At 47.5% G+C, this 20,230-nt stretch overlaps 1 protein-coding gene across 1 annotated transcript in view; it reads left to right on the plus strand.

Annotated features, from left to right (window-relative positions):
* Positions 1 to 327: 327 nt before the first annotated feature.
* BNIP3 (BCL2 interacting protein 3) overlaps positions 328 to 20,230 on the plus strand; it is a 111,975-nt gene continuing 92,072 nt past the window's right edge. Inside the window, exon 1 of the mRNA XM_086922543.1 lies at positions 328 to 517. Within this exon, the coding sequence (XP_086778669.1) occupies positions 472 to 517 (46 nt within the window). The 5' untranslated portion in view covers positions 328 to 471. The remainder of the gene's footprint in view (positions 518 to 20,230) is intronic.

Raw genomic sequence — 20,230 nt, forward strand, 5'->3', positions numbered from 1 at the left:
TGTGCTGTGAACTGCACATGAACTGCTGTTGCATCCAACGTTGCGCCACCTTGCGGTAAAAAACATGGAAAGCTGTGAATAGATCTGTCCGAAGTTCAACACTATGAAGACTTGAGAGTTGCGGCCATACAATTTTCCGTCATCTTTTATTATTGGACATATATTGATGTATAACGCCCCCATTATCCTCCGGGTCACAAACATCAAGAAATCCGGTCCATTTTTTCCTTTGAACTGCCCAGATCCGCCATGCTGCGCTCGTCTGTTTTCGCATCACGGGTAGGCGGAATCCATGAAGAGCCAATCAAGTCACAGCCTGGACACGCGTCATTTTAGCAGTAAATTGCAGTGCAGACAATAACAACAACAGAGGCAGCTTTGTTAACAGACACACACAAAAAGAACTTAGAAGTCGTGCTAGGAGCAGCAGGACAAGCAGCCGAAGGAGAGAGCTCGAGACGGGACAGCAGCATGTCGCAAACCGAGGGGCCAATGTCGCAGGAGGAAAATTTACAGGGTAAGGGTTTAGAGTCCACCCCCCCTACCCTCTCCTTCAGCAGCCTCGTCGTGTCTGAGCAGTGCGTGTGACACGTATATCTTCCTAGAAAGTGTGTTCGATGGATTCTGTTTATTGAAAGAAGCAATACATGATAAACAACCGGGGCAGCCCGTACTAAAATTAGATTATTAGTGCCCGAACCATGGCGAATATCGTTTTTGGAAGACGTGGAGAGGAAAGATGAATAGCTACGCTGAGTGTGAAACGAAGAGGAGTGCAAAGGTTCTCTACAGGACGCCAGCAGGGGGGCCGGGCCCGTAGGATAAACAAACTACATGTGACCACAGCAGTAATTACAATTATCCTTTGTAGATTGCCTGCTAGTTTGATCTGTGGCCCACCTCCTAAAATTCACCTCTAGAGACGGTACTGTCTCCATGTCATGTATTGCATTTTAAGAACATTTGGCATTTTGACCTGTAGCACTCAACCAGCTGGGGTTTTGAGCCCATATTGACAAAAGCACAACTATAAGCACCTCATTGCAATGTGCTGTTGGCTGAAAAGCCAGGAACGGCTGATTTTGTATATGTTATAGTGCTACGTGGCAGACTTGTGAACTGCGAAATATTTGTAAGTTCCTTCCTGACATTTTTTTTCTTGTAAGCAACCAAGGATTAAACAAAGTAGCAGGTGAGAGGCCAGAGACAGTTTATCAAATGCAAATGCGAGCATTTCACTGCAGGCGCGCACCACCAATTGGACTCACCGGGCTTCAGACCCCCCACCCCCCTCGTGTATGGCAGCCCGGGATGAGAGAGATCCCGGGCACACACATAGCCGCACCCGAACGTTTCACAGGTCTTTAAAAGACCATTTGAATGTTAATTAGGCCTTGCAGTTGTTTACACCTTCTAAGGGCCCCTGCAGCTCCACTCTGCCTACTGATTAAAGGTTCACCCCCCCCCCCCCCCCGAAATTTTTTCACTAGAAAAGAGATGGCTAAATAAAAGCCAATTTAAATCCAGAATCCAATACCTTTCAGATCTGCCTGTATCCTGTTAGGTGCCATTTTGAAATATAATGGTGTGTAACCATTTCACTAGGTGTACCTTTCTGCCATACCAATGTGTGTTTCTGTATTATTTTTATACTCTTTGTATTTGTTCACATTGCATTTTGTTTAGTAAATACCCTAAATGGCCTTTTATCTTTGCACATTTAATTTGGACTCTTTTAAAGATGAACACAGACAACTACACATTTCAATTGTTAAGGGGGCAAGAACCAAGCTTGCGAAAGACCCATCATGCGAATCACTCAAAAGATTATCTAGGACAAGATTTGTCAAATAAGTTGCTTGTACTTGACACTCGTTTCAGTTTACTACATTACTCTCAGGGCACGAGTTGTGGGTACACGCGGGTGGACGGCGTCCACCTCCTATTTTCACAGGGTGAACTACGTCCACCCTGTCAAGAAGTTGGGCCCCACTGAAATATATGCTGAATTTGTCCCGGTGTAATTTCCAAACACTGGGACACTTTCAGCAGCACCTTCAGGTTGTCTGCTTTCCATCTGCAACAAATAACAACGTGCAGGCGGGGACGTGCCTTTCTAATTTAGACTCCTACTGGGCCCATAACAAAGGGCGAATTTGAGGTTCCTCGGACTTCTTTTTGTTCGAGTCTCCTGGCTGGGAGCAATCGGGAGCATCGCAACTAGAAGCAAATGCAGAGGGGAAACAAAGGCTCACACCTTTATCACTTCACACATACTTAGGAGAGGCAGCTTTTCACTTTGTTCAGGCTCTGTTTACTAGTTATGCATGCACTGTAAGAATGTCAGATGTGTTGGTCTCTCCCAGTAATTACACAACATAAATGTAATTTATATAGTGTTTAGTACCCCCGAGGGAGCATTGAAATAATTTAAGTGCCACTATTTTTTCTTGTATAGCGCTACTCATCCCAAAGTAGATTGTCAGAGCACTTTACATCACACCTACATATTTAAGTTGTGGCTTGTGATGCCACTTCCTATGATGTCAATTCGTGGGAGGCCACATGTAATGTCATGTGCTGTGATGTCATGCGTCATGATGTCACGTGTTGTGATGTCACTTGCATACTGCCTAACTAGGTTAGTCCTCCCACTCCTTTTTGTAGGACTTGTGCCCTGATTACTCTCTATTTTACTGTATATGTAATAGATATTTTTGACTCATTAAGGATAATGAAGGATGTTGATGTAAAACTATTTGCCATTGTTACACAATTTGGCCTAATGTGGAAGCCAGGATTTCAGTTTAGGATGTTTGCTTGTGCAGTCTGAAATTCAGCCTCTGGAGTAATTTTCTCCTGCCTCTAATGTTATAGGAAATGCAGCTACTTAGTGATAGACTTCCAGAGCTAATCTAGCATACTTTATTTCATGTCCTTAATGAAATTGACTTGTAAAGTATAAAATCAAACACGATCGACCTAGCACTGCCTGAAAAATCTGCCTAGAAACAAATTGGATAAACTGGATGTGATATAATTACAAAAGTTTATCTGCGATATTATTATAAGGTACTCTAGAAATCCAAGCACCCCAAAACTAAATGGAATAAAAAAAGTAGATTGTCTTGTACCCTAATAGAACAACTTAAATGAAGGAAATTGCGGAACAATGCAATCTTTTCTTGTTTTGTGTATAATGTAAACTGCAATGAAGAAGACATGTGCATTGCAGGTGTAATTCATGCTCCTACTGTCACATCAGCGCTCTGTCTTTTTCCAAGATGATTTTCGCTCTTTCAGGCACAGAGCTGCAAAAAAAGGAGTTATCTGTTCTTTGGGGGTCGTCTTTCAATTGTTCTCAGTGACAAGATAGAACCAGGTTTTGGCTTCCACGACTTCCCCACCTATGATCATTGAAATATCAGATACAGCACGTGTAAAGGTTCTTTGGATTGCAAATAGCCTTTTTATAGAATGCAAATGTCATAGAGATATGAGCAAAAGCAAGGTGTGCCGATTAGTTATGAGACAACCACCCTTACTCACTGTATACTAATTGTGTTAGTATCACATGACTAATTCGCCAATGAGCATGCCTAAATCACTCCACGACTGTAGGAATAAGCGTAACATATCAAGCTGAATGAGTCATTAAGAGGGTAGAACTGGACTATAGGGCAATCAGGTAGTGCTCGATGGACTGGTCTGATGGGTTAACGTGTGGGCTGTTTTTTGGGGGTTTTGGCAGTTGATGACGCTGGTTTTATGGCCAGATAGGCCAGTTTTAACTTTTTTATTTGGGTGCGTACTATTTTTTTGACCCAGTCTCACCCTTATCATTAATCTACCAGCATCAGCCTAATTTGCAGAAATGTGTTCATTTAAAAAAACAAAAAAACTTGTAATATTGTTAGTTTCATATTTGTTCACATGTATTGACCGAACGGTGGCACACATCTTTCTGAAGTGGAGGACGGTGCTTTATAAAGTTACTAAATAACTGCATAAAAATGTATGAAGTTAATCCAGTGGCCCCCAAGCACCACATTTTAAAGTTTTGCCTTCGACTGCTCTTGCTTGAGAGAGATATGCTTTACTAGAACGGGCTTGGATCCAGCCCATTTCTTGGCTTTATTTTCACTCTTATTTGCTTTCTTCTGATTTGGCTAGAATTGTCAGCTTAATTCTGGAGCATGGAACATGTTCTTATTGCTTCATCTTGGTGGTGTCCCTCTGCTGCTGGTGTTGTGATTGACATACCAGCTTTTTTTCTTTTTCCCTGATCTTTTTGCTTCTTACCCCAAACCTCCTTGACCGTATTTCTTCTGCCCTCCTCTGACAACAGATCAAAAGAAAACAAATCTCAACGCCCCACGATTAGACACTTTTACCTTTCTAACAGAATCAGACACCTACAGTCTATTAGAGAAAGTGAAGTCAAGCTCCCCCTATGATCCATGTCCGAGTTTGGTAGTAAAACTAGCGGCAGAGCCAGTTTCACGGAAACTGACTTCCATTATCAATACAATGTATTTAGAAGGATACTTCCCAAAACACTGGAAACATGCATCAATTTTGCCCCTACTGAAAAAACCCAGTCTGGCCACTAATGATCCAAACAATTTTAGACCAATATCCAGATTACCACTCCCAGCAAAAATCATGGAAAGAAATATGAATGCTCAAGGCCCTTAACCAAACTCAGTATGGGTTTAGAGAGGGCCATAATACGGAACAGGCGCTCCTTAAGTCCACAGAAGAGATCAGGACTATTCTGGACCCAGGGCGAAAGGCCGTACTGATCATGTTAGACTTATCTTCAGCCTTTGATACGGTTCATCATGCTTTGCTGATGGACCGATTGGAGGAGATAGGAGTCAAGAGCATTGCCTGGAATCTTCTTAAATTTTTTTCTCTCTGATAGAATGCAAACGGTGGCCCTGGATGAATTTGAAGCTGAATCTGTCCCTCTACCCTGTCGTGTGCCACAAGGGTTGTCACTGAGCCCAACACTTTTCAATTTGTATGTGCCGTCGCTGGCACCCCTAATTGAATCCTTTGCTTTCACTTTGACTTCCTATGCGGATGATACCCAAATTGTGGTGTCTTTACTACCAGAAGATATTCATGAAACCGCTTCAAGGTTACAGGAATGCATGAAAGCCGTGGGGGAATGGATGGCCCAAAATTGCCTGGAACTCAACTCTGGCAAAACGGACTCCTGAATGTTGGCCAGAGGCTTTGGGTCCCCTACCCACTCCTAGCAGGGAAGTGAAGAATCTCGGAGTATGGATAGTCGATAAATTAAGTTTTAGGGACCAGGTAAATACAGTGGCTTCATCAACATCCTATATCCTTAAATCTTGTAAAAAAATAATGCCACTTCTTCCAGAAGACGCACAACAGACAGTTTTCACGGCACTAATAATGTCCAGATTAGATTATTCCAACAGCCTTTATCTTACGATCCATAAAGGATCGATGATTAAACTACAGATTCTGCAGAACGCAGCGGCCAGACTCCGGACTAACACACCAAAGTATCAGTCAATCTCAGCCAAAATAAAAAAAACCTTAATTGGCTGCCAGTCTGGAAACGGAGCCAATTTAAGTCTCTTTGTCTGGTTTTTAACCCTTTCGATGCTGATGACGAGCTGGGCTCGTCATGGTGCACAGTGGTCGTGTGCTGATGACGAGCCCAGCTCGTCATAAAACAATGAAAATAGCAATTTCCAGCACAGGAGGGGAATTGCCTTAGCAGCGAAGGTGTTAAAGCCCTCCAGGGAACCGGACCCGAATTCTTAAAACACAGATTCCGTTGGTATATACCAAAAAGAGCACTGCGGTCATCGGACGCAAAACTCGTGAATGTTTCTTGGGTTAAAAAAAAGCCAATTGGGGCAGCAGAAGCTTTATAGCTAATACAGCCAAATCATGGAATGCTCTTTCACCAGCCTTGAGAAATTTGACCAATCTGTTGGCCTTCAGGAAAGCACTGAAAACATGGTTGTTTTCTAACTGATCTGATTAAATTTACACACGTTTTTAGGCCGCAGTAGGCCTTCACACAGTGCCAGGACACCTTCGGGTAACAGTTAGCGCTATATAAGTACCAAAAACATTAACATTAACTCCCAGCCAACATTTTCTATGTTACTTCTACCCTCGCACCCCAACCCATCCTGTCCATGTTGCTTCCTCCCTGGCCTCTCCCGTTGTCTGTGTTACTACTTCCCTCTCTTCCACACCATCCAGTTGTCTGTGTTGCCTCTTCCATTCCATCTCCATCCTCTTGTTGTCTGTGCTGCCCCCACCCTGACATAAGAAACCAAGAAAAAGCACTGTGAGGAGGCTAGCGCTGGCCACTTTTAGCTATTTTTTCCCCCAGGAATGATGATGGTGGTCCACCAAGCCGCCTCTTCTGAGTGATAAAAATAATGCATGATAACATTAATCCAGTAATCATTGGAGCTTCATCTCCCAGTCTGTGTTTATCGACTCAAACTCATGTACCCCTAAAGTGTAAGCCACAATGCAAGTAGTCCTATTCTCCATCCATGCTTTGACCTGGCATAGTAGCTCTGACCCCTTCCTCCCCCAAGTGCTTACCACTCCATGATGGAGAAGGATTTTTCACATTATTGCACAGTTGCAATTTGATTACAGTGTTAATAACTTTTTCGTTCCTCACTTGAGTTGGCACTTTTTATTTCTCTAATTTACATCACTCCGATGTAACATAAGGCACGCTTATTTTTCTCTTCCCACCCTCACCCTCGTTGTCTGAGTTGTTCTTCTCTCCCAACCCCACCCTCCCAGGGTCTGTGTAGCCTTTTCCCTAACACCCTTCCCTTCCCATTATCGATGTTGCCTCCTCCCTTCCATTGTCTGTTTTGCCCTCACCACAAGAATAAAAAAGCATTTGCAATGCATATAATAGGTCTCGCAATTGAGGAAGTTTAAGCTATTGGCATTGAGAATGACAATGCCTTTTATTTATCTGTCTCGATAATTAACTCATAAATAAGAGGCAGAGGCATTGTCATTTACAATGTCAATAGCTCAAACTCTCATAAATGCGAGACCCATTTCATTTCAAAGACGGGGCCACCATTGTCCCGGGCTGCCTTGAAAGTGAAAGCGTGCATTGCGTGCTGAATGTTGCAGGAAAGCATTTCATGCCTGCAGTAGGAGAAATTCATTAAAGAAAATAGCGCTTACAAACTAAATAAGACGTACCATGTAACAACAGAAGTAAAAGGGCCATTCCTCATGGGAGGTTAAAAATGAATTAACAACACATCCACTAGGGACAAGGGTCTAAGGGAATGTTTACCGACCATAGAAACCAGATTTAATCCCCAACTCAACTAGTCAATCTACAACAAATCTGGTGGTCCATACTAATATACAAAAGAAAAGAAAGAGAGCCTCCGTCAAGCGTGCCTTCTACTGTTAGTTAGGATAGATCTATATTCAGACCAATCCAGAGACCAATACGGACTAACCAGATCTCCATCAACTGCCCCCTGCGGCCAGTGTCATCATTTGGATATCTTTTTGCCCTTTGACACTCAACACTCTTGACGCAAGAGGGAGTGATAGGGTACAAAAAAACTGTATGGATCTCTATAACCGGTGTAGAAGATATCAATGGTACACAGGTCAGTACCCTATGTCATCCAAATATACACCGGGTCAACTGACTGTGTGATGGAGAAAGAGAAAGTGCAGTGCATTTGATAGTGTGATTTAAAAAGGATATGGAGGAGAAAAGATTCTTTATTCTGCGTATCTCTCCCAAACCTGATAAAACAATTGCAGTGGCGGCATAGAAACAAATAAGCCGCTCTTCTTAAATGAAAAATCGGTCGACTAGTTTCAGCCTCATGGGTTACTGACCACGGCTTTCTTCAGGACCTTGTTCAGCTACTGCATATGTGCCTTACAATGTATTAATATACAATTCTCATATTACCTCCATATAGTCATGGTGAATTTGGCACACCTAAAAAACAAAAATAACCCTAATGTCATAATAATAAAGATAAATGGTCGAAAACGGCCCCTCTTCAAAGCTCTCTTATTTTTCAATTCTACTTTCAACATCAAAGGTTCCAAAGTATATATAGAACTGGTGGGCCCACTCACCTGTCCTATATGTGGTTTTGCCTCACCTTACCCAATACACACTCAGGTGTATGAGACTCCGCCCTGTAATTAAAGTAAAATATGCCATGTTAAGGGGACCATTACTCATCTGGTGTACATGCCATCCAAACGGCCTCTCTTATTCTGGACATAGTTCCAAGAGCAACATTGTCATAATAACATAGTAACGTAGGATCAAGTAAAATAAATTAAAACGATATTGACCCAAAGGTATTCGCTCCACTTCCAAAAAGGCTACGTCAGATCGCCCTCTAGTCTCCCTTTGATAGAGTGTTGTATTGGTGTTCAACTCTAATTGTTCTCACAGGTTCTATACCCCGCATAGTTACTCATTCAGTGCTTCTAGTGTCCTACCAATTTTAAAGCTTGGTTGCTAAGTGCATCTAGTCCATACACCTTGACTATTTACATTCCTGTAGGAAATGTGTTGGCGTATATTAGCTTTGGGGAGACACATCTCGTTCGTAATTTCAGACTCACACAAACGTCTCAAAACTGCATTCATGGAAGACTCGTTATTGCCATCTGCATCCTATTTATCCTTCCTTCCTTTATATAAAGAGCACTACACCCAGTATGTAAGGTAACGTGACTCCTAGTCTCTCTGGAGTAGTGTTAAGCAAGACTCTATATTACGCGTTGGACAGTCTTGATATTAGCAATTAATGTTCCCCAGGCTAAATGCGCCTGCCCGAGGCCACGCAGTGGCTATAAGGAGGGCGGGCTCCTAGTCACGGAGGGCTGTCCCGCCCCTGTATGACTCAGCAGTTTTCTCACCCGTGGCAGTCTCCCCTGGTTGGTGGAGGCTGGTAGGTGATGCACGTCCGGGGCGGCTGGGAGGAGCCTTCTGGCGTACTTCAGACCTCTGCCCCTTCGGGGAGGCCTCTTTGCCGCTCCGGACGTCGCGATACAAAGATGGGACACTCTTTTGGGACACTCTTGACGCGTGGTAGTGTCCTCGCGGGGGACTCTCTATTTCCTGTCGCTGCTGGAGGTCCCCTTTCAGTCTGAGGTCCCAAGGGGGCACCTCGATGGTCTGGCGTCGTGTTTGTAGGCTTCTTCCGTGTGCGGTGAGTCTTGCCCTGCGTTGTTTGTCGTGAGATACGCCAGTATACATTGCGCTCCCTTTACCTGCAGCGGCGGGAGAACAGCAGGTCCCGAGGTTTGAAGTCTGCGAGGGCGGCGCGAACGGAGCAGCACCCGGGCGCGGGAGATAGATTTCTGCCGTTTGCAGGCGCAGCCCCACTGTGACCGAACTGGCTCCCTCCTCCTCTGCTGCTCAGCCTGACTCTGTGGAATCGTGGCACTTTCTTTAGTGCCTGGTTTGCGCGCGAGTAACGGGGTGTGTTTTGGATGATGGCAGCAGGGGTCATTTGCAGGTGCAGTAGTTGTCGGAGGAGTCTGCTGGGCCCCGTCCCGTGGGCGTTGAGGCCTTTGCTGCCGGTGGCATTGTCCCGTTGCGGCTCAGCGGATTCAAGCGCATCCTAGGTAGGGCAGCGGGTGCGTCGGGCTGTTTCGCCCTTCTGGGAGCAGTAAGTGTTGCGCATATGGGTCACGGCCTTCTTAATTTTGGGGCAAGTTGTCGGGTGTTCGGCTGGAGCACGGGTGGTGGTGGCATTGTGCTGAGCGCAGCTCCGCGGGTACCTTGGTACGAGGCGGTCACAGGCGGGCATCGCCAGTTCTATGCTGCTCACCGCCCCGTGGAATACAGAATTAATTTCGGCATGTTGTTGTTATTGCTGCTGTCCCGGACTTGGCGCGTAGGGGTGGTTGTAAGAGGCATGAGGTCATTTCCATTGCTCTAGCCCCGGGCTATCGGCTCCGAAATGCGGCGGTGCCTGCTGTGGTTTCTTTTGATACGCTTCTGACCGCGGCGCTAATTCAGTTAGATATTCGAATTACGTGGCCTTCCCAGCATACATACTCGTCACTGATACATTCAAACTCTGCGACATCAGTGTATTCACTCCGAGCCCATTATTCAGTCATATCATTGTTGGGTGGCGGCTATCTTCGGGCCTTTCGCGGCATGTCTGTTGTAGGTTTGTTGTGCTGACACACTTGGGTCAGTCTCCCAACGATTAAAGAACGGCGCGATTTCTATAACGCAGTGTGGTTTGTTAAAGTGCATGCATATATGGGCAAGCGTGGGGATGGTGCTGGTCCCTAGCAGTTGTTTCCTACTATTCTGGTGCACGTGTGTAATGGTGGCCGGGTGCGGCCATTTTAGGGACACCATGGTGTGATGTCCGGCGCTTAAGGGTAATGGCGTCCAGTGCGGCCATTTTCTGGGGCGGCTTGTTTCTTTTGTCCGGCGCAAGACGTGTATGGCGCCTGTGGGCGGTGAATTTGGGGGCACGGTTCTTCAATACCTGCGTGTGGGTAATGTTCGGACATTTTGATGGGCATTTCCTTGGAATGCATGGTTTAAAGGGGATACGGTGTACGGGTTTTTACCCCATTATGTTTCCTTTTCGTTCCTCGCGGGGAGCTTGCAAGCCGGCTTTTCCTTTGATAATTTTGTCCAAGTGTGAGCCCGCAGTATGGTGGAGTTGCCTCTTAAGGTCGGCTATCGTAGCCATCAAGACGTTTAGGTTGTACCTTGTCCGCCCGCAGAGGTGCGTCTTTTGCCATCGCATTATTTGTTCGCGCCAGGTTTCGTAACATAGATTGCGGGAGAGGTTTTTCTCCTCTATCGCTAGGGTCCCAGGTCGCATTTGCGGTCCACCGCGGCCTATGTTCACAGCATCATTTAGCATTTCAGTTAAATCGTGTAGGGCGGCGTCGGGTACCCCATTGGTCATCCCATTGCGTGGGGGGCTCGCAGATTTTCATTTTATTTAGTTCAGGTTTCTACCATGACGATTTGTTAATCCCAATCCAACCCTGTGATTGTTTAATTTCAGTTGATGCGGAGAAAGGAAATGCAGTGCCTTTTTTCTAAGCCCGTTTTCATCACTTGGTTTCTGCATTAGCGAAGCAGGCAGGATGGCTCAGGGAGTTGACTGTTTCTGCTGAAACACTTGATAATCTGCAGATCACAAATGTGAGCTCCAGCGAGGTTCTTTAGGCCCTCCCATCACTCCAGTGCCAGTTAAATGATTACCATAAAACTGAGTCTGGTAACGGATGCTATTCAACGCCTTGAAGGTAGACTTTTCAGACACACAAGCCATGTTTGTCGTGCTCAACTGGGCCCCTGTTTCTTCGCCCCCCGCCCGGGTGGATACGTTGCGCCTTGCCCATATCGCTAGGTTGTTTTCGTGTGCATATGCATACTTTGCATATTTCCGCGTGGGACAGCACTCTGGCCACGATTTCACATTGTGTACACTGCCCAGCGATCTAAGTTTTAAGGCTGGCACTCAAACCCCCCCCCCCGAACTTTCCCCTCTTGGTGTTGCAATCTGCCGCGGCAAGCATCCCGAGGGTGGTGCGATAACTTGCTCCTCTTGCAGATGTATGCCCTCACGATTTTGTCAGCTTTGTCCAAATACCCAGGTTTCCACATGTTGAGGCAGTAATCTCCTGGTGTGACGGCGAATGACGATGTGTACACTTCAGCCTGCTAGTCCCAGCGAGTCAATTTTGCTGGCGTTGCGCCCGTGATTTGCACACAAGAGATCCTTTGCATATCAGGGGCGCTGCTTTAAGGCCAGAATATATTTAAGGGTTGGAAAAATGCAGCATGGTGTCTGACTCGCCAGCTTTGGCCCTGGTTGGTGCGTGTCTGCAGGAGCTTCGGGATAGAACATTGCGGGGTGGGGGGGTCTTCTCCCGGGTCTGTCTCTGCCCGGGGATGCTTCTACCCGGGACCCACGCGGGGAATTCTGGGACCCGGGCTTGTGCCTCTGCGAGGACACCGAACATCCTGTAGTACAAGTTATAGGTTTGAAGCCTTATGTTTTCCCTCAGCCTTTTCATTTCCCTGACGCTCCTAAAATGGGTCAGCATGGATAGGAATGCATTCTTTTAATTATGCCAATTCCAACCACTGTGGTATGTTTGGAGTCCAGAGTTGGTGCTTTGCCATACCTAACACTCTTAAATATACTGCCTACTGGTAGGGATGCATTCCTTTCCCACACCTTGTTATCTTTTGTCTTGTGATATCTCCTGTAGACTGATTCAACTTGTATGGTTCTCGTTTTGGTATAATGTGTGCGGGTGATGTTAAGTGCTCTGACTCCCTACCCTGGATGAGTAGTGCTTAAAACAAATGAAATGCATGTGAGATACGTGCCCCATGCTGTATACTTCAGCATCGCGAGTTGACTTACTCCTTGGAGCTCTCCATTCACCCTCATATCTCAGCCGCCCTAGTGCACCATGTTTTGATTGCGTGGTTTACACATTATGCGCCCCACCCATCCGAGGCCCTGGGTCTCTGGCTCACTTCCAGGGAAATAATCCTATTCACGTTGTTTTCCCTAGCTGAGGAAACACGCCTTGCCCTGATTAAACGTGCGGGCACGCGCTATTTTATGCCCTGGGTTAGCCACTGGTTGTGGCGATCGGTGAGTATTGTTGTAATTTAGTCTACTCTCAGTCCTTTGTTGGAAGGCGAACGACCAGACCCCTGGTCGTGTGTGTTAATCTTTTAGGACTGCCCTTTAGGCCATCTATCCTACAATGTGCTCTTCTCTCCACGGCTCCCCCGCTCAAACCCTAGTCTGGCCCCCGATCATACCTACCTTTGTAGAATTGCACGAGGGGTAAAAGGGCAGGGTGTTTCGACACCAGGGTGTCGGTTCAGAGGTGATACTTACGTGGTGGTGCTGGACTATCGCCAGTCTTATTCTTGTAGTAGGGAAAGTGTGCCCTACGGCAGCAATGTACAAAAGTATGGATTATACCTTCGCTAGGAAAATACTCTTGTGCCCTTATCATCCCAGTGTATCACTCTGGTATCTAGTAACACTAAGTCCGGAGACATTAACGGTACCTGTATTTCCATTCTATTGATAATTTGTCTAGAAGTCGCTGGTGTCTCCTTTAAGTTGTCTGTGGTATAGAAATGACTGGACGGTCAGGGAGGGTTTACAATCTTGGCGGGGGCTCCGCTATGCTTCCATCACTATCTTAAACCTTCAGTGCAGTGCCTTCCTCCTTTCCATAGCCCTTCTCTCAAAGGTTTTATTTGTTGGGAGGTTCTTCTCTTACAGATGTAGGGTGACGGGGCTCTGCACTCCACAGGTGGGGGTAGACACTACCTATCAGTGCGTCCTGTATAGTCACTGGAGTATTAGGATACCCTGTACCCCTATTCTAAAGTCCACCAGCTTGGGCCGCTGTGTCGAGCTAGGGACAGACCTGTTTCCCAGAGTTACATCAGGATGAGTTTATGGCCCCTTACAAGTGGAAAGGGTCTGGTACGCATGCTACAAGAGTATATTATGTGCTGGTAGTGGGGTGTTTTAAGAGTGAAGTGCGCGCTTTCAATAGTGGCCCAAGCTCAGAGAGAAGGTAACTTGCTGCTTAACATGTTGTGGGGGGCAGACTTGCATCCCATCTGTACTCCTTGGGAGGACCTCCGGAGCCGGGGGAAGTTATTATCCTACATGCGATGCTCCTTTCAGCCCAGAGCAGGGGCATGTTAATTCGGAAGAACAGTAACAATGCAGCAGTCTTCCTGTCCTACTCTTAGAGCAGGTAATTTAGTTTCCTCCTGCCCCTCTTTTGCGAATGTGGTGGTCGACCTGCCTTTAGTCACTGTCATCAGACTTGACCTTGTTGTGTGCGGCATTTAGGGCCTTGTTTCACCACAGGATCGCATACTTATATTTGGGGGGGATTGGCCATTGGGAGCGTGTCGGGACCCCACTTATCGTTATCCCAAATAAGATAGTGTTGCGACGGGCAGAACAGCAGGTATGTAAATCTCTACAGTGGGGAATCAGTGTGCAATAGGTGCTAATTCTTAGTCACCTGGCAAGGATTCTACGTATTTTGGTCGCTCAAACACGGTAGAATAGGCACTGCATAGATTCTCACATCCTGTGTGCTATGGGGGAAGCCCCGAGCCATGTCATGTGAACCTTTATTGGCTGTGTGGTATTTTGTGTTGGCACCTTAATTTCATTCACATTACAGTTTTGCTGCTGTTCTTTCTTCTGTGACGCTCAATTGGGTAGGACCCTCACACCTGGGGTTTTGTCTGACTGTCTGGCTAGGTTTAGCTACACGGAAGACAGTCGTGGTGGGCCAAATTAGGATTGTTTGCAAGCTCCAGGCCCAGCCCTAAACTTTGGGTTTATCCCCTGGTGCATTTCATCTCCTGGGGCATCAACCAAGAGGTACAGCTAGTCCTGTTACCTGTCCACCCCTGGGACCGGTACTTGGGTTAATCTTCCTAGGAGTAGGGAAGGTCACATGTCAATAGTCATTTCTCCCCTTCCTTTATGGTCTTGTGGTCTGTCTGTTCATCCAAGGCTCGGGTATCCGAAGGCAGCCCACCCGCGGCCTGCAGCCTGCAGTGTAACACTCGATTCAGGTGTCAGTAGAGCAACTGTGGCACCCACAGCTTGAGCCTGGACTGCCAATAATCCATAAGAGGTGGGCCCCCTAGAAACCATATATAGAACTATCTATCTGGTATCTTACCCCCCCTCCCCCTTATGCTTGTTTCTCTTCGGGGGTGGTGGTTTTGCACGTTGGGCTCCTTTTCTGGGTGGACACACGGCCTCTATCATGGTTTGTTTGGAGGGGCCCCCTTGGCCAGCATTGAACAGCCGCGTGAAGGAACCTGAGTGGTTAGGTCCCTACCAAAGTGTGAAGCTGGCCTGACGCTTGATGTCGCCAACCTTGGTCCCCCCCCCGGTTCAGTTTTCTTATCCCTTAGGGGGGTCCTAAGTTAACCTTAAAGACAAGCTATCCCCGTGGTAGCATAGACTTGCAGTCTACAGGCTAGACCAGGGGGCATGTGATTCCGGCTGGCACCGTGGCATTCCGGTATTTTCATGTAAATCCACGTCGCAAGTTCCACCAATATATGCATTTGCGCTCTGCAGTAGACTTCTGTATCCTTTGGGGGTTTAGTTGCACAAGCATAAACCTGCAGTTAGAATGGAATGTTGTGAACTGCGCTTGTATGTGTAGGGAGGGGTATCAGCAGGGGAGGCCCTCCTCCTCTCCTGGTCCCTTGCCTGGGATAGTCTACACTATTGCTGTAGAGGGACTGTACCCGGGTGGTTATGCCGATGGGTGTTGGAGTGGCGTCGGTTTCTTCAGGCGAGTCTCTGCGCAGGTCAGGAGCTTAGGGGGTTCTTGGTTGCAGTCTCAGCTGTCACTTGGTGGTGGTCGTAAGTCGTCTTACAGACTAGCTAACTTAATGGTAGCTTGGCCTAAGCCGCTTCCAGCCTAAATCCCAAGAGGGCAGGTGATGCCGGCTGTAATTCCTGTAGACCCGGTATTTAGCATAATCTGGGACTCGCCCAAGTTATATAGAGGTATTGTGCCCCCCATTTCCCCGGTCCTCTTTTGAGGTTAGCAGCACAAGCGTCATGTAAGCACACTTTCTTGAGGATTATGCAGAAGACGGCGTTGCAGCAGTAGCTCTTACTTCACCTTGGTGTAGTTTTCTGACGCTCAGTGTGAGGGTTAGGATAGCGTTCCAGTGGCATGTGCTGGACAGCCTACTTCATGATGCAAAGGGCATTTCAGTAGTATGGGCCCCTCCTATCCCTTTGGTTTCTCTGATTTGGTGAAAGGACCCGGGGGACCTACAGATTAGTGGCAGGGGGGCCTTTATTGCCTTCAGGCATGTAAGGTCATGTCAGGAGCCATGGTCTCTTCAAGGTGGATAGGGTCCCCGCACCTGGTGCTTGCTCTTGTTCCCGGACTGACGAGGAGCTCGGCCGAGCTAATTTTGTAGGTCAGGGTTATTGGTGGCAGATGGTGTCATCCCACGCCTGTGGGCGTTGTCCTGTTCCTCCTCTATCTGAAGGAAGCTATTCTAGGTGAAGGTTGCAGGTAAAGAGCAGTAGCAGTGGTGGGGGGCCCGTGCGGCAGCGGGAGCCACCGCACGGGCTGTGGCGGAGTTACTGGGCGATCCGGAAGAAGAGAGGTGACGTCAGCGGGCACATAGGGGTGCCAGAGCATAACCTCAGAGCCTAACCTGTAACCTCATGGGAGGTGCAGGAATTCGTGTCGGCGCCCCAGTAGTCCTTCGGGCGGTTGTGGGCCTGTGCAACCGGGGGTTTGCCAAGTCACGCCCCGCAATGGGCGTGTCAGTATGATTATGGTAATTGTGCAACAGTTGGGTGGTTCGCCACTGTGTTGTTTGGCTCAACAGGCGGGCAGGTGGCGAGAATGCGGCCTGCCCTAGGATCGCCCGTAAGTTAACCCACTGTCATTACATATGTTGTATGTAATAAACCTGCAGCAATTTTTTCCCAAACCTAACACTTGTGTCTTTGTGTTATTTGCGGGTTTGGGCATTGTGGGGCGGGGGTCATGTGGCCCTGATGTGACTATGCGCCTGCCCGAGGCCACGCAGTGGCCATAAGGAGGGCGGGCTCCTAGTCACGGAGGGCTGTCCCGCCCCTGTATGACTCAGCAGTTTTCTCACCCGTGGCAGTCTCCCCAGGTTGGTGGAGGCTGGTAGGTGATGCACGTCCGGGGCGGCTGGGAGGAGCCTTCTGGCGTACTTCAGACCTCTGCCCCTTCGGGGAGGCCTCTTTGCCGCTCCGGACGTCGCGATACAAAGTTGGGACACTCTTTTCCCGCCCTTCCTCGAACCCAGAGTGTCTGCTTGAGGGGGCTCCGGGGGGAGCTTTAATGTGTTCCTTTTTCGTTGCAGGCGGAGTTACTGGGCGATCCGGAAGAAGAGAGGAGCAAACGCTGGACGTCAGCGGGCACATAGGGGTGCCAGAGCATAACCTCAGAGCCTAACCTGTAACCTCATGGGAGGTGCAGGAATTCGTGTCGGCGCCCCAGTAGTCCTTCGGGCGGTTGTGGGCCTGTGCAACCGGGGGTTTGCCAAGTCACGCCCCACAATGGGCGTGTCAGTATGATTATGGTAATTGTGCAACAGTTGGGTGGTTCACCACTGTGTTGTTTGGCTCAACAGGCGGGCAGGTGGCGAGAATGCGGCCTGCCCTAGGATCGCCCGTAAGTTAACCCACTGTCATTACATATGTTGTATGTAATAAACCTGCAGCAATTTTTTCCCAAACCTAACACTTGTGTCTTTGTGTTATTTGCGGGTTTGGGCATTGTGGGGCGGGAGTCATGTGGCCCTGATGTGACTATGATGTCACTACTGCTACGAGGCACATAATAGACCCTTTTGCAAAGAAATATCGAGAGGCTCTTACCTCTCCGTCGGTGTCTCGGACTTAACCACTGTGTGTGGAGGTCCCGAGGCACCGACTGTCACGTCTTTAAAAACGTCATGGAAAGAACTAGTCACATGACTCGCGCTCTGCCTTAAACTACAGAGAGACATCATCGGCGCCGCGCATGTAGTTCTTAAATGAAAAATTCATTAGAACTACAACAGCTCGTCATATGCGCCATGTGTGTAGTTCAACTGCTGTATATGTGTCTTTTCCAATAGTAGGTGGAATTACCTTTCGCGTCTTTAAAAACGTCATGGAAATAACTGGTCACATGACTCGCGCTCTGACTAAAACTACAGAGAGACATCATCGGCGCCGCACGTGTAGTTCTTAAACAAAGAATTAAACAAAAAATGTATTAGAACTACAACAGCACGTCATATGCGCCGTGCATGTAGGTTAACTGCTGCATATGTGTCTTATCTAATTGAAGGTGGGATTCCACCAAATAGCGAGTGTCAGTTGATTGAATTTATTGCACCTTTGGAGGAATTTAAGGATTATGCCATCTGGTATATTGGTAAACGGTAGTTCCAAATAAATCCCAGGTGCAGAACATGTGGCCTTTCTAGTTGTTTAGATATACATAATATTATCCTCATGATCGGCCATGTTATCGTCGTCAGCTTGACGAGTATGTTCAGAACAATAAAGTTTTTTGACAAACCTATTTTGAAAAGTATTCTGGGCAATACTGTTGTAACAGAGGTGCCCACTCTTTGTTTAGTTGCATATCTTACAAAATAGGAGAATGAATGGGGGATGTGGTGCCTTTCCTCATTAGTGAAAGCACAGTAATTAAAGAAATTAAGGAAAGGGGCCCTATATCATGGCAAACCTGCCTTGCAGAAATCGAGGCCCTCCAAATCATAACCCCCTTTCTGGTAGGTGTCATGATCTACAGTAAACATCAGTCCACATAATGTATTCAGACCTTTACGACTCACAACAAAGTCCTTGGAATAGTCATTCAACCCCTTAGTGTCGCTACTTAGTCTGAAAATCCATCTCTGCTCCTTCATGAACAGATACCTAGTTTTATCATTCACATGTGGTGGAATGTGCGGTTTCTCAAGCACTGTCCATGAGAAGGCTTCTGGAGAATGGTTGAATTCAACAAAGTGTCTAGTTAGTTTTGTGTTGGACTTTTTACACCTAAAGGTGCTCTTATGTTCCAGCATTCGAGTTTTCACCTTTCGAGTGGTCATTCCAACGTAGGAATACCCGCATTGGACACTTGATCAAATAGACCAAGTCATCACTATTACAATTAGTGAATGAGGTCTGTATCCATGGTCGTGATGTTCCAATCTCAATCGTCTTTGACTGTTTGGTATGTGAACACATTGCACAAGAACCATAGGGGTAGTGGCCTGGGACTGCTGGTAGATTCCATAGGGTACCTGTTCCTCTTTGTTCTTGTTGTCTTGGACGAGTGTGTACAAGTCTATCTCGCAAGCTTTGACCTTTTTCTAAAGCAAATAACGGCATCAGAATCTTTTATCTGCGTGTGTTGACAAAGCGCCAATTCTTTTCTTATACATTTTCCTCCATATCCTTTTTAAATCACATTATCACATGCACTGCACTTTCTCTTTCTCCATCACACAGTTAGTTGACTCGGTGTATAATAATTGGATGACATAGGGTACTGACCTGAGTACCATTGATATCTTCTACACCAGTTATAGAGATCCATACTTTTTTTGTACCCTATCACTCCCTCTTGCGTCAAGAGTGTTGAGTGTCAAGGGGCAAAAAGATATCCAAATGATGACACTGGCCGCAGGGGGCAGTTGATGGAGATCTGGTTAGTCCGTATTGGTCTCTGGATTGGTCTGAATATAGATCTATCCTAACTAACAGTAGAAGGCACGCTTGACTGAGGCTCTCTTTCTTTTCTTTTGTATATTAGTACTAGCAGCCCTTCCCGACCTTGTCCGGGAGCAATCAGGCTTCCCCGACCCCCGCTCCGTCCCCCGCCTGCCCCGACCCCCGACTGCCCCGACATTGTCCCCCGGATGTCACAAAGGGCCAGTGTTGAGGCGCTCTGCATAAATCTCCATGGCAGATGCTGTAAGTCCCCGTCCCCCACCTGCCCCGACATTGTCCCCCGGAGCCTTTCCTCAGCCGATGTAAATTGTACCCTTCTGTTTTGTTGTAACTCCCCGTCCCCCGCTTGCCCCGACCCTCGCCTGTCCGACATTGTCCCCTGGAGCCTTACCTCAGCTGATCTAAATTCTATCTATCTGTTTTGGTGTAAGTCCCCGTCCCGGTCTGCCCCGACCCCCGCCTGCCCGACATTGTCCCCCGGAGCCTTAACTCAGCCGCCGCTCCTCAGTTCACCGCTCCTCCTTCTGTTTTGGTGTAAGTCCCCGTCCCCCGCCTGCCCCGACCCCCGCCTGCCCACCATTGTCCCCCAGAGCCTTACCTCAGCCGCCGCTTCTCAGTTCACCGCTCCTCACCGCTGGTCACTGCTCCTCCCGCCGGTCCGCTGCTCCTCACCTCCTCCCCCGCGCCATGTCCGCCACTCGTCACCACTCCTCCCCCGTGCCATGTCCGCCGCTCCTCCTCGCGCTCCTGGACGCCGCGCCTCCCCGCGCTCCTGACGTCAGCACGCAGGTCGCGGATGGCGCTACTTTGAGGGGACTACTTTTTTTACAATGTACATTTTTTAAATATAACGTATTTTTTTACTTTATATAGCCTATATC

This window comes from Lissotriton vulgaris, chromosome 5 (assembly GCF_964263255.1).
Source record: "Lissotriton vulgaris chromosome 5, aLisVul1.2, whole genome shotgun sequence".
NCBI classification, from domain to species: domain Eukaryota; kingdom Metazoa; phylum Chordata; class Amphibia; order Caudata; family Salamandridae; genus Lissotriton; species Lissotriton vulgaris.